The 14,411-nt window shown below is 40.0% G+C and overlaps 2 protein-coding genes and 1 non-coding gene across 4 annotated transcripts; 1 reads left to right on the top strand and 2 right to left on the bottom strand.

Moving 5' to 3' along the window:
- Window positions 1–5,445: 5,445 nt before the first annotated feature.
- Window positions 5,446–11,779, bottom strand: si:dkey-220f10.4 (tubby protein homolog). Its single transcript, XM_024007170.2, has 12 exons — window positions 11,527–11,779; window positions 10,935–11,091; window positions 10,429–10,671; window positions 10,036–10,164; window positions 9,180–9,326; window positions 7,581–7,750; window positions 7,168–7,329; window positions 6,836–6,948; window positions 6,531–6,645; window positions 6,308–6,406; window positions 5,954–6,125; window positions 5,446–5,675 (listed from the first exon to the last, which is right to left on the bottom strand). The coding sequence occupies exons 1-12, from the start codon at window positions 11,566–11,568 to the stop codon at window positions 5,542–5,544; spliced, it is 1,683 nt and encodes a 560-aa protein (XP_023862938.1). The 5' UTR covers window positions 11,569–11,779; the 3' UTR covers window positions 5,446–5,541.
- On the bottom strand, window positions 9,736–9,864 carry LOC111978833 (small nucleolar RNA SNORA17). Its single transcript, XR_002879236.1, has one exon. It is a non-coding gene; the product is annotated as a small nucleolar RNA SNORA17 (small nucleolar RNA).
- Window positions 11,780–12,265: 486 nt separating the features above from the next.
- Window positions 12,266–14,393, top strand: cfap119 (cilia and flagella associated protein 119). 2 transcript variants are annotated; one of them, XM_024006804.2, is made up of 9 exons: window positions 12,266–12,457; window positions 12,688–12,722; window positions 12,820–12,885; window positions 12,968–13,131; window positions 13,245–13,315; window positions 13,480–13,596; window positions 13,713–13,791; window positions 13,882–13,974; window positions 14,113–14,393. In XM_024006804.2, the coding sequence occupies exons 1-9, from the start codon at window positions 12,434–12,436 to the stop codon at window positions 14,271–14,273; spliced, it is 810 nt and encodes a 269-aa protein (XP_023862572.1). In that variant the 5' UTR covers window positions 12,266–12,433; the 3' UTR covers window positions 14,274–14,393. The 2 variants fall into 2 exon arrangements, with proteins under 2 accessions (XP_023862572.1, XP_070304410.1); XM_070448309.1 differs by lacking the exon at window positions 12,688–12,722.
- Window positions 14,394–14,411: the final 18 nt, after the last annotated feature.

The following is a 14,411-nucleotide window of genomic DNA, read 5'->3' as shown; positions in this document are numbered from 1 at the left end:
TCATTTACAACTGCGACCTGGCCAAGATAAAGCAAAGCAGTGCGACACAAACAACAACACAGAGTTACACATGAAATAAACAAACGTACAGTCAATAACACAATATAAAAAAAAGATCTCCCTCGCCCTCCATTTGGCAAATCTGACCATAATTCTATCATCTTGATTCCTGCTTACAAGCAAAAATTAAAGCAGGAAGCACCAGTGACTAGATCAATAAAAAAAGTGGTCAGATGAAGCAGATGCTAAGCTACAGGACTGTTTTGCTAGCACAGACTGGAATATGTTCCAGGGTTCCTCCGATGGCATTGAGGAGTAAACCACATCAGTCATTGGCTTCTGGGAACACCTAATCAAATGGCACCCAGACTATTTTAATTACTTGTTACTTTTATTTCTTATTCTTATCTGTATTTTTTTTAAACTGCATTACTGGTTAGGGGCTCGTAAGTAAGCATTTCACTGTAAGGTCTACCTGTTGTATTCGGCGCATGTGACTAATAATATTTGATTTGAGTATATCTGGCACTCTCTTAGGTTCTTTCCCCAGTCAGTATTGTTCCTGTGTTTATGCGTAGACTCTACTGTTATGTTGTCTCGTTCCATGTTTGTTGTTTTATTAAATGTTTCACCTGCCCCTGCTTCTCGACTCTCAGCGTCTCCGTTACTCTCTGGATTAGAGCGTCTGCTAAATGATTCAAATGTAAAAAATGTAAAACGACCCAGTTCTTCCATGACCTGCATACKCACCAGACATGTCACCCATTGAGCATGTTTGGGATGCTCTGGATCAACATGTAACGATAGTCGTCGGGAGAAGGAGAGGAGGACCAAAGTGCAGCGTGGTACGTATTCATAATACTTTTAATCAAGATGAATACACGAACAAAAACAACAAAACGACCAACGAACAGTTCTGACAGGTGCAACGAACACTAACCAGAAAATAACCACCCACAAACAAAAGTGGGAAAACAGGTTACCTAAGTATGGCTCTCAATCAGAGACAATGATAGACAGCTGCCTCTGATTGAGAACCATACCAGGCCAAACACATAGAAATAGAAAACCTAGACCTACAACATAGAATACCCACCCACATCACACCCTGACCAAACTAAAAATAGAAACATACAAAGCAATCTACGGTCAGGGCGTGACACAACATGTAAGTTCCAGTTCCTGCCAATATCCATCAACTTCGCACAGCCATTATTGAGGAGGAGTGGGACAACATTCCACAGGCCACAATCAACAGCCTGATCAACTCTATTTAAAGGAGATGTGTCGTGCTGCATGAGGAAAATGGTAGTCATGCCCCTACTTTTTTTTTTTTTACGGTATCGGTGACCAACAGATGCATATCTGTATTCCCAGTCATGTGAAATCAATAGATTAGGGCCTAATGAATTTATTTCCTTATATGAACTCCGTAAAATCTTTGAAATAGTTGCATGTTGCATAATTGATTTAGTTCAGTGTATACAGAAGATAAGTGCAGATACAGAGCTCCTGGTCATGTGACTGACTGAGTGACCTTTCTTCTGTGTCAAAGTTGGTCATATCTGACTATCATCGAGTTTGTATATACACATTGACACACATAGTGAACACATAATGACAGTGTTGTGTTAGTTCACCTGTTACATCACTGAGCTATCTAAAGAGTCATACTGTGTATATATAGAGAGTTGGGCCAATGCGGTTTCAGTCTGATAGTTGCGAGCGAGCCACTTTCTCCTACATAGACGTTGCTAAGTGATAATTGATGCTTCCGCTTTGCGCTGTTTATTTCTGATAGGTTTTGAAAACTATGAAGATGTCCAGTAAAGACAGATTTATTGACACCACAACACAGTACAGACTTAGATACACATTATCCTGAATGCTAATCAATAACAACGTCTGCTAAATTCGCTGCTCGGTTTTGCTTGTTTACAGCAGGTCATTTCATATGGAATTATCAGACTCGCTCTCGTATTGTTACGTCACCAACATTTCGAGAATAAAGACGTTAACATGGCAGCCATTCTAAAACCTGACCGAACTCTCTCTCTATGTGGTTGTGATCTAAACTTGTGAATTGACTCCTTATTTTTAGGGATAAGAGTTTTTCCTGACCATGTGATCTCACCAGGAAAAACTCCTGTCCTAAAGTGAGAGAGATTAGTAATTGACAATAATAGGTAATACACTTTTTTTTTTACAGGGAGGCAAGAAAAATAAACGAATATCCTCACCATACAGCAAGCAAACTGGGATAACCAATGTCACTTGGGCCTAAATCATGGTAACCTAAGTTTGTGAGCAACTTTCACTAATCATGTGACAAGTTTGTGGCAGAAGAACAGTAGAGGTTATTAGGAAACACTTTTATCTCACAGGAAGATTCTTATAAATGTCTTCAGTCATCATTGCCAATATTATTGTCAGTTCAAACTAAACATCATTAACACAGGAAGTGTGTTTCTTTATTGAGAGGAAAGGCATCTTTTTACTCCGCAGACAACGTCTAAAGTTAGTTTTGGTATAAGGTTTCACATAGAAACAGAATAGATAGGCTACATCAGAAAACGTGTTTTGTGGTCAAATTAATTTACCACAGGGCTTAACTGTGGCCTATTCTTATATCTGTGAAACTCAATTGCTCTCTACGTTCAACAATACAGTAAGTGCTGAAAGCTTGACTGTTATCACTATCGAAATTACTTTTGTAACTGTCGTGCAAGAGGAGAAATCATGAGTCATTGGTTTTATCTACATCTGAATCTGTTGGATGTAGTGTTTCCAGATCAGCAGTGAAGATTGGTAATTTATTAAGTTCTTTGACTAAAAGTATTTCCGTCCTTGACTGCGATAAAGAGACCGAAAGGAGATAGTGGGGAGAGAAGATACTAACTTGCTGTACAAAAAAACATCAACACAGAGTAATGGGTTTACAAGACGTTTTATACCATGGCTATAATTTAACACATTTAACACATTTGTCCCTAGAAATGTGTTCATTTACAGGTAGACATGCATTCAACATCCACTGAAGTAGCTAGTAAGTTTACTAGATAGCTACAGTAGTTGCCTTGGTAACCAAACAAACAGACTTGCTTGTTTAGCTCATTGGTTCCCAAACTGTGGGGCGCGCCCTGCCTTTTTTTTAACGGAACTCAGTCTGGCTTTACATTTTCTCTTGAAAGTTATAATAGTAGAATGCACAAGGTGTCATTTTGAAATTGGGTAATGCATCATCAGTTTTCCTCTTGTCAAACCAGTCATTGCATACCTTAGAGAGCTATAATAAATAATAAAATTACATTTTCAGTTGGTGGCACCAGCCCATAATTTGGTCGTACCAAACTTTTGTTGCAGCATCACGCAATAGGACAAAATGACCAGCCATTTTAAAAAGACGTTCACAGTGCTACTGAGATGATATGATTCAGAAAACAAGTTATTTCATCTAACATAAATCATTTAAAAAAAAGCCTTTTGTGAACTAACGCTCGCACTTGACTCTTGACCCTCATACTAGCTCTGACTTCGCTGATAGCTACTTTATTGAGGAAAAATGTATTTACTTACTATGACTGTGATACAGTATGTGGTTGTCCCACCTAGCTGTCTTAAGATGAATGCACTATCTGTAAATCGCTCTGGATAAGAGCGTCTGCTAAATGACTAAAATGTCAACGGAAAATGGAACATGTCCAAGCAGGAATGCATGATCAATATATTTTGATGTGCACCCTAAACCAGTGATTGTCATGAATGGGATGACAATTAGTCTATTGTTGCTATATTCTACTCTCAAAATAGGGCTCCAGAACTGCAGATTTATTTTGTTAAATAGATATAAATTTGCTTACATCTATTATGTGTACAAATATCACATAAGCTAATTCATTTGTAAACTCAAAATGCATTAGTTAGATAGCTAAATATAATATGCTGGTAGTTAGTTGTGTAATTGATTAATCTAACAGTAATTGTAATTTCCTAAAAACTTTGCATCATACCCAATAATTTATATATAGGCCTATGCAATCACCGCAAATGACACATGCGTGCTTCCTGCACTCCACTCCGTATATCTCAAAGATATAGCCTACCAGATAGTTTGGTTAAAAACTGTGCTTAAACAGTAAATATTGAGAGTTGAGAAATAAATGTAATACCTTTCAGAAAGCTTAGACCTTCCTCTCTCCAGCAGTCACAACAGCTTCTAAACTTTTATTTTCTCGCAATTGAATTTTGAAATGTTACAATCAGTATGCATTTTGCTCTCCAACTAACCTACTTGGGAGCAGCAAGGGAGAAACAAGCACAGGGCAGATCTGACAATTTCATTCAGGGATCAGAAAAATAGTGCACTTTAGATTTGACCAAATCATGGTTTTTGCCGCCCCCAAATATAACGTTTTGAGAGAAGTGAAGTGACCAGCTAGAAATGGCAGCTCGCACCGATGCAACCAATTAAAATGTAACTCGCAAAGCCAAGTCAAAACCCAGATAACAAATGTTGTTTCTGGGAACGTTTTGGGAAGGTTATTTTTCTAAGAACCAAAGGAGAACCTTTAGGCAACGTTATGGAAACGTTCGCTGGAAAGATCTCAAAATGCGACTAAATGGTTGCAGTCTAGAGCCCTGCAGCTGCCATGATACACAGCTGCCATGAGTATACAAAACATTAAGGACACCTGCTCTTTTCATGACATAGACTAACCATTTGAATCCAGGTGAAAGCTATGATTCTTTATTAATGTCACTTGTTAAATCCACTTCAATGAGTGTAGATGATTCCTGTGTGTATCAAGAATGGTCCACCACCCAAAGGACATTCAGCCAATTTGACAAAACAGTTGGAAGCATTGGAGTCAACATGGGCCAGCATCCCTGTTGAATGCTTTCGACACCTTGTAGAGTCCATGCTCTTACGAATTGAGGCTGTTCTGAGAGCAACAGGGGTGGTGTTCCTAATGTTTGGTATACTCAGTGTATATTGCACATATGAGATTATGTGGAATGTAGAAAAAAATGAAATAAAATTGAATACGTTACACTTTTGATAATGTGGAGTGGAGCGGAGCCTTAAGACTGCAATCAATATTAAATAAATGAATTGGACATATTTCTTATACATATTTCTTACAAAAATGTTTCAGTTCAAATAAGATCAAATAGCCTGCACAAAACAGGTATGCTGTGCAACATTGTCATTCTAGTGAAGTTACATCTACCAGACATCTAAGCACAATATATAAATCAGAGGACCTAGTTGCTGTTTTTCCATTGTTTTTCAGATAACATTTAGGAATATGTGTTCCTTATTGAGACTGAATCATAACCTATACTCAATGATGTTGATTAGTTGTTACATTCTTTCCCCAAAATCAAAAAAATACTTTTTGTAATCTCAGGTGTTGAAAAATGTCAAACTCTTATCCAATACTACCTGGAATGCACATTGACAATTAATACTGTGATAGAACTGTAATGGTAAGCTATTAATGCTCTGCTTCTGCTTGATTGAGTTGTCCACACTTGGTATCACTCACAAGCCAGTTTGCCATCGAAGGAGGAGAGCGTGATGGCGAAGGCCTGCAGGGGACACATAGGGAAGCTATAGTCCATGGAGAATACGTCCTCTGCCACCCGGCCAAACTGCATCACAATGTAGTCCTCTGGAAGGGAGTGTAATTGTCCCATAGTCAGCAGGGTGGTGGGGAGTTGGATAGCAGTACATCATAAAAGGGTTAGTTGGCATTGTGAATGAAGTGAATGATGAGCTATCATAGCTATGATATCATAGCTACACTTTGCAACTTCTAACTTAATTCAAATTAAGGCATATTTAAGCCACTACATGCAGAAATATAAAAAGGGTATTCTAAGACAGTTTATAGCCAATCAGGTGGCCTAAAGCACCTCTATTTCTCAGCAAACAATGGCCCCATCTTACCGTTGTCAGGGTGAACGATTTGGAAGTTTTTGACGGAGGCCTGTGTGACGCGGCCGTGGAAATTGAGCACGTAGGACTGTGTCTGTTCGTTCCAGCTGGGGGACTTGTTCATGAGGCACACTAGGTTGTCAGTGTTACCATTCTCATAGCGGGAGAGCAGAGACTCTATATCCTGAGAGATAACAGTAGATGAAGGAGAGTGTGGTAAACAGACTGTCCGTACCATATCTTTATTTAAAATAGGTACTCATTCTATTTTCTCATTCTACTCTGCATCATATTTATTGGTTTAGTGGCCTGATGAATTTAACCTTAGGTCTCAATCTCAGGAGTCTTAGGTCTCCATAAACATACACTTTTTGGGCGAATGCACACTCTCTCATCATTCTCCATCATGCCAGGAATAACCACCGTCATTTTCCTGGGGCCTTTGAAACCTAGAACATTCTTCTCCTGAAAGACAAAAATACAGAAGAGAAGGTCATAATTATTGGTCGGATTTATTTTTATCAGGAGGCAAAGGCCTACAGTAAATTAAGGAAGTCATTGTAAAGATGTAAAATTAGGTTTGACTCACATAACAGATTGCGGCAAGCTCTTGCCGAACTGACTCACACTCTTTGACGAAAGGCTTCTTATCAGGGTTATCCCCGCCGTCAAACACTGTGAATTTGGTGCCTAGCACATTTGATCTGAAAGAGATTGCTCATACGATTTACATAGTACTGTGAAGTTAAACAGAAGAACGGGACAGATGGACACAATAAATAAACAGACAGACAGACAGAATGGAAAAAAATACTAAACTAAATTAAAAGTTGGTCACAATTTTTATTTTATTTTTAAGTATGGTTGAACATAGATCGGTTGGAGGTTAGTTACCTTAGTTTGCCTATATAACTGTCTGTGTCTCTGGAAAGTTCTGTTGGATCAATGGAAATTAGATAATTGGAGGTTTTGCACTTCTTCCTCTTCCTGCCTGCCATTAAAAACACCTGAGAGAGGTAGAGAGAAAGAGGGGTATTTAGGGAGGATGGAGGGAGGAATCAAGAATGGACAATGAGAAAACAGCAGTTACATGAGTGCAGTTATTCTGATGATCAAACTGCCATAAAGGCTGCCCAATCATATACAGCACAAGGAAAGACTTGCAACAAGAGCATTCACATTGGCCAGCCATATATTCCATTGAACATTTTCTTTAGTACCCTTACCCTCTTCCCATCCTCCTTCTCCATATGGAGATAGTAAGTGGGGTACATTCCTTTCTCTACGCCCCGCCTGTCCCGAGTGATTCTGCACTGGATTGTTGTATCTCTAGGGGCTGGATGCAGGGCAAACTTTTCTAGATCTTCAACTGAGACAGGAGTTGTCACCTGAGAGACAGAGACAGGAAGGAAATGGGAAGGGTAGGGAGCGGAAGGGAGGGAGAGAGAAGAAAGAGGAAGAGATAGGAGGAAAGATGTTGATCAATAATTTTTTTCAGACATAAAGTGTCTGAATGAAAGAGACATTTATAAGGTAATGGCTACCACATCTAGGTTAAAGGGATGGTAAATGGACAAACACTGGTCTTTTAAATGGACAAACACGGGTCTTTTAGAGTGACGTTTTATCACACTCTTACTCTTCCAATGTTGTCGTCACTGTCTGAGGTGTCCTGCTGCCTGTAGTTGGAGTTAAGCAGTGCGAGATTGGCTTTCTCAGCTTTTTTTGTCTTTTTTTGAGTTTTCTCTTTTTTCTCTCTTTCAAGAATTTCATCTTCCTCCCTCTCATTGTCACTTATTTGGCACCTTGCTGTAGCAGTGGAAACAACATATTCAAAGTTATTTCATGTAAACAAAGAGGAAACTCTTTGCAGTATACCGGTAGGTTAGTTTAGTTTATACCGGTAATTGTACACTGAACAAAAATATAAACACAACATTTGCCTCATGCAGCGCGACATATCTCCTTTGCATAGAGTTGATCAGGCTGTTGATTGTGGCCTGTGGAATGTTGTCCCACTCCTCGTCAATGGCTGTGCGAAAATGCTGGATATTGGCGGGAACTGGAACACGCTGTCGTACACTTCAATCCAGAGCATCCCAAACATGCTCAGTGGGTTACATGTCTGGTGAGTATGCAGGCCATGGAAGAACTGGGAAATACTCAGCTTACAGGAATCGTGTACAGATTCTTGAGACATGGGGCCTTGCATTATCATGCTGAAACATGGGGTGACGGCGGCGGATGAATGGCAGGACAATGGGCCTCAGAATCTCATCACGATATCTCTGTGCATTCAAACTGCCATCGATAAAATGCAATTGTGTTTGTTGTATGTAGCTTATTGCTGCTCATACCATAACCCCACCGCCACCATGGGGCACTCTGTTCACAACGTTGACATCAGCAAACTGCTCGCCCACACAATGCCTTGCACACTGACTGCCATCTGCTCAGTACAGTTGAAAACACAATTTATCCGTGAAGAGCACACTTCTCCAGCATGGCAGTGGCCATTGAAGGTGAGCGTTTGCCCACTGAAGTCGGTTATGACCCCGAACTGCAGTCACGTCAAGACCCTGGTGAGGACAACGAGCACGCAGATGAGCTTCCCTGAGACAGATGCTGACAGTTTGTGCAGAAATTCTTCGGTTGTGCAAACCCACAGTTTCATCAGCTGTCCGGGTGGCTAGTCTCAGCCGATCCGGCAGGTGAAGAAGCTGGATGTGGAGGTTCTGGTCTGGCGTGGTTACATGCAGTCTGCGGTTGTGAGGCCGGTTGGACGTACTGCCAAATTCTCTAAAATGACATTGGAGGCAGCTTATGGTAGAGAAATTAACATTCAATTCTCTGGCAACAGCTGTGGTGGACATTCCTGCAGTCAGCATGCCAATTGTACTTTCTTTCAAAACTTAAGACATCTTTGGCATTGTGTTGTGTGAAAAAACTACACATTTTAGAGTGGCCTTTTATTGTCCACAACACAAGGTGCACCTGTGTAATGATCATGCTGTTTAATCAGCTTCTTGATATGTCACACCTGTCAGGTGGATGAATTATCTTGGCAAAGGAGAAATGCTCACTAACAGGGATGTAAACCAAATTTGAGAGAAATAAGCTTTTTGTGCATATAGAACATTTCTGGGATCTTTTATTTCAGCTCATGAAACACAGGACCAAACCTTTACATGTTGTGTTTATATTTTTGTTCAGTATACCTTGAAAAAGTAAGACTCACATGTGTTGAGGTGTTGTTTTTTCTTGGGTGTTCCTGGGATGGGGCTTTTTGACCAATCCTTTCTCTCGCCATCACTGTCCCATTCTGGCGTTTCAAACTCTACTACTGAATCTATCTGAATGGCTGGAGACTTAGTGATAGTGTTTGCTGGAAATTGAGAGAAATATAAAAATATGGTAATGCTGAAAGGTAGTAATGAAATGTGTTATAAAATATTTAGTGTTGCCCTGCATATTGTGTAAAGTATGTAGCTACAGCATCCAATAACTTTGCAGTCACATCACACTTTGTTCTGAATATGTTGTGTTTTTCTGGAAATCACATCTACTAGTTAGTCACAAGAAACAGATAAAAGCAGCCAGATCTCTTATGCATTTACAGAACATGAAGAGAATGAGTTGTACAGTACATGACTTCGGGTACTTTTTAAGGTTCGTCCAAGTGCATTGCTGCTAGTTCTAGAGTACATCAGTTTGATAGGACGACAACAAACGTGCTTGATCAATGGGTTATAGACATACACCTTGCCCTCCTGAAGAGGATCAGAATACCTGGGTCTATCTGGCTCGGTTCCGTACCCGATGCCCACTGAACAGGGCAGTCAGGCTATCGTAAGCCATTTACTGTTTGCCCTTTCATAGCACAACAGTGGCATTGGAGCCAAAGTTACGTCTCAAGGGGCAAGGCCTACAGATGCCTTTAGCTGTAACTCACATTCTTCTATAAAACACCAACCAATGAGAAAGCCTTCAAAACCAAGCCTTCTGAGCAAGCATTTGTCTGCGCACATCTCAGATACGGTGGCAGAGGTTATCATCACACATTCAGCATGGTGTATGACATTTGTATCTCTTACCCTCTTGTTCATCAGTCTTGTTTTTTTTCTCTTTACTTGGGGTGTGTCCTTTCAATTTGTCCTTCTTAGTTTTTTTCTCTCGCTTCTCTTTCTCTTTCTCCTCTCCCTTCTCCTCATTCTGTTCTAACTCTAAAACATTAGACAGAATAGTATTTTTTTACTACATTTTGAGGAGGACCATCTTCCTATTCCTCCTTGAGGAAGCCTCCTCTGACAAACAATCACAGATACGCATACACACACAGCAAACATACAGCAAAAATACACAACACACACGATATCCTGTGTGTGTCATGTGTGTGTCGTGTATTTTGCTGTGTGTTTGCTGCTGTGTTTGCTGTGTGTGTGTGTGTGTGTGTGTGTGTCATATCTCATAGGATAAAATTATCTCACGTTTTGCTTGCGCCTTCTCCTTTTTCACACCTTTCTCTTTCTTCTCCTTCTCTTTTTTTTTCACTTCTGCTGGGCCTTCATTTTCTGTACTAAGTTTAGGGTTTGGCTGGCTGTCAATTTCCACGTCCATAGTTTTGGTGATGATGGGTTTCTCGGGGGGCATCTCATCTGTAGCATCAGTGGTTTTTAGGCTGAGCTCTCCCAGAGTAATTTCCTCCAGTGGATTATCATGGGCCTCTTCAGCTGAAGAGTATAACATGGCCATTACAAGTCAGACATACAGTACTAGATGGTTATTGGTAAATTATGTACAACTAATAGTTCTCGCCTCATCTTGACAGAGGTTATAACCATTCAACAATATTTTATTCTTGATAAGAATGGTGTCAATATGGGGGCATGTATTTGGAAGGCTGATAATGCAGCCAACACAGTTGTATGACTGTTCTGTGTTTCAGTATACTGTATTGTGAGAGTACTATACATTGAGTGTTCATATCACCAACCATTTAAGGAGTTGTTGCTCTGGGATTGAGTAATCAACAGGTCTGTGTCATCGGCTCCAGTCTTCTGCTTGCTTTTCTTGGGTCGAGCGTCCCTATTGGCTGTGACCATTTGGGTATCGGCCCTCCTTCTCTGCTGCTTCTTCATCAAAAGGGAACGCTGAGGGAGATTCTGGGCTTAATCTTAATTCCAAGATTGCATCAATGTTCTGCCTCTCCATCGGGTTCAAAAACACAACAACCACTTGTATCACTTTCAAAAGAAGTTGACCTATTTCTTTAATTAGCCTATATGAAAGGGTAACTAAGAGTTAATTCTTATTGTAAGATTGTCATGTTTCATCTACACCGCTAAATGTAACATGTTACATTGTTTCAATATTCACAATTTAAACTACACATGACTTTCTTTCGAATAGGTTAAATTGAGGTTTATATAGACTAGTATCTAGAGAGACTGGTTGCTTTTATTTGGCATATACACAGGATCTGTACACCACACATTTGGTGACATTTGCCTTTATTACACAATATTGTCATGAATGTCAGTTTAGAGGAAGTCATCTGAATTATAGTATCATTTTGATTTCCTTACCTGATTGTCCAGCTTCAGTTGACGCAATTCTGGGTCCTCCATGGCTAAAGTAATTGTACTGTAAATAAGACTCCAATAAGACCGCTAATGACCGTCTGCTGAGGAGAAGATACCACACTATCTCAATAGATTTACCTGGACAAATGTGCAGCCTGCAGACAAATAATACAACTAATACGCACAGACAGATTCTCAACGTTAAAACATGAAACGTGTTTCATTCTATCTCTATCTCTCGCCGTCTGGCATAAGCATATGCACCTGCATGCAACAGAAGGTAAAGTGGATTAAGAGGGATAATGTTCTTAAACTCCATGGCATAGCACATGCAGTATGGACTGGTGAGTGGTGACAGAGCTGACCAGTGACAAATAACATTGAGTCATTGAAAGAGTCAAGTTTAATGTGTAAGAAGAAACATAAATGCATTAAAAAAAACTTTTATAATGTGTCATGCATTTGATATATAATTTATTTCACATACATCTATAAGAAAAGTAGGCATATTAATTGATTGTAGCCTATTGTTAATTTGCTACAATGAAGCAAAGACATCCCTGTAGGCTATTGGTCTTCTATTTCTATGAGACTTCAAACAAATTACATTTTATAATTGAGAAACGAATTGTCAAACAAATTGCTACAGCACAGATGGAGCGAAAAGTATTTATTTCAAGCTTTTATRCTTGAATGTATTATAAGGGGGCTTGAGTTTATTATACTGTGCGCGCAATGCATTGGGAAATCTTTACTGTTGGTGCGCCACCCGGGGGGGACGGTGTTGCTAGGACACGTAAGAGTAAACAAAAAAGTGTCATCTAGCATTTTTTGTTGTTGATGCAAATTAGTTTCAAATCGATTCATTTATCTACAATTTAGCTAATTGCAGTTATATTTAACCAAAGAAATGAAATTGGCTGGGAATATTAAGGTAAGAGAGTGTCTGACCAACTAATGTTACCTTTGCTAGCTAGCTAACGTTAGCTATCAACTGAAAGAGCTTGGACATTTAGCTTTCTAGGTAACGTTACAGTAGTAGCAAGCTAACTAACGTTAACTGTTAGCTGTATGCCCCGAATTCATTGCTATTCAATTGGGGGCTTTTTCTTTCATTGCTATATTGTAGATACATTTTAATTAATTGAGTACTTTATTTTATAGGAACCTGACCCCCTGAACCCCAAAGTCTTGCTATGGTAGGGGGGCACATACCGCCGTATTCAAGATTTTTCTGCAAACTAACGTTATAGGTTTACAGTTGGATTGAAATCCTCTATTTATGTGTGTTCACAGGGCAGACGTAAGCTACAGTGACATGGAGGAAATTGAAAACACCAAGGCCATACCAGAGCTAGAGAGGTCTCTATCCTTGTTTGTGGCCACACACACACACACACACACAATCCCTGACATTGTGGTTAACTGGTTACTTTTTACTCAGAACTCTATGCTGTGTGCTGGGAGTAAACATTCCTGAGCCGAGGAGGGGAGTCCTGCTGGAGCTCTATGTCCACACAGTGCTGTTCTGTAGAGAGAGCAACTTCAACAGAGAGCAGACATCTGTCCTCCTCTCCATCGTCAAGAGCATGCATCAGGCTAACACTGGTAATGGGCTACTGCTCATAGTTTGGTCTTGTGCTGTTTTAGTAAGAGGAAGACAATTTTATGTCAGCAGCATTGACTCTGCAATGTTAATAACTTTGCATTTCTTTGTTCAGAAACTCCACTCAACAATATGGGCCATTGCTATGCATACTGCAGTGAACTTCTGCTCTGCCACTCTGTCAGGGTGAGTTTGTGTATCCGAAGAGGCAATACTGTTTATTCCCACATGTTCTATTTACTTCACAATCTCACCAATGTATGAATTGTAATTCAGTCTCGTGTTTTGGACATTTTCATGGACAAACTCTTAAATTTCACCATTATTCTATTGTTTTCTACCTGCCACAGAGACCTCCCTTCAGTATCAGCCTGTTCAGCTCTGAGGAAGTGACCCAGATCTTGAAGTATCTCCTTAACACCTATTTTAGACATTACAATCTGTACAAGTACATATTCACCCCGCAGGTAATCTCCACACATTAGATATCTGGGAGCCATATATTTTTCTAAATAAAACACACACATTGTTTTTGGGGGCTAAACTGTGACTTGAAGTTAGTGTTTTGCTCCTTGTCTTTTAGGTTAGATTGGATCTGTCTTTTTCCTACTCTGGCATGCCAGACGAAGACCCTGTCACTGAGACTGACGCAGTATCATCAGGTCGGTGTTATTGCGCAAGCTCTGAAATATCYACCGCACCCATGTGATCAGGGGAACAGTATGAATTCATGTTTTATCTGCGTGCACCAGATGGGTACTGCAAGAAGGAAAACGAGCCAGAGACTGCAGAAGGGGAGCAACCCATTGAAGCAATGAACACAGGGCCAGAGGTGGCTAATAAAGGTATTACAAGGTTGCTCATGCAAGGCACCCGTATATACTAGAGAAATTGTGTTGTAACACGCCTGGTTCTAAATATCGACACTTCAGTTGCAACTTGTGAAATTTCCTGTTTGTAAAAGTGTCTCTCTTCTCTATTAGATCCATCGCCCAAGTCAGAGTTGCGGACGATAATACAACAGGAAATGAGAGAGGAGATGATACATATGTCAAGGCAACTAGAGCAACGATTGAAGGAAAGTGCAGATCGGCTAAATAGCGCTCTGACTTCACTGGAGACCAGTCTCCAAGGCAAAAAGTAAACATCAAAGCCTGATTTTTATCTATGCATTTCATTCTGTTCTTTGCACTAAAACACATTAGCCAAATTTGAGATATAAGTTATTTGTGGGTGTCTGTCAGTAAAGAGGTTGATTGCATAACCATGCTTTTGTTAACTC

This window comes from Salvelinus sp. IW2-2015, linkage group LG18 (genome assembly GCF_002910315.2).
Source record: "Salvelinus sp. IW2-2015 linkage group LG18, ASM291031v2, whole genome shotgun sequence".
NCBI classification, from domain to species: domain Eukaryota; kingdom Metazoa; phylum Chordata; class Actinopteri; order Salmoniformes; family Salmonidae; genus Salvelinus; species Salvelinus sp. IW2-2015.
This window is presented reverse-complemented; position numbering and strand designations above follow the sequence as displayed.

Excerpts from the sequence above, each read along its gene's own strand:
- si:dkey-220f10.4 (XM_024007170.2), bottom strand. The coding sequence starts at position 11,568 with ATGGAGGACCCAGAATTGCGTCAACTGAAGCTGGACAATCAG. Across the intron at positions 11,092-11,526 it reads AACTGAAGCTGGACAATCAG|CGTTCCCTTTTGATGAAGAA; the intron begins GTAAGGAAATCA and ends AATCTCCCTCAG. Across the intron at positions 10,672-10,934 it reads GAGCAACAACTCCTTAAATG|CTGAAGAGGCCCATGATAAT; the intron begins GTTGGTGATATG and ends TATACTCTTCAG.
- cfap119 (XM_024006804.2), top strand. The coding sequence starts at position 12,434 with ATGAAATTGGCTGGGAATATTAAG. Across the intron at positions 13,316-13,479 it reads TGCTCTGCCACTCTGTCAGG|AGACCTCCCTTCAGTATCAG; the intron begins GTGAGTTTGTGT and ends TACCTGCCACAG. Across the intron at positions 13,792-13,881 it reads GACTGACGCAGTATCATCAG|ATGGGTACTGCAAGAAGGAA; the intron begins GTCGGTGTTATT and ends TGCGTGCACCAG.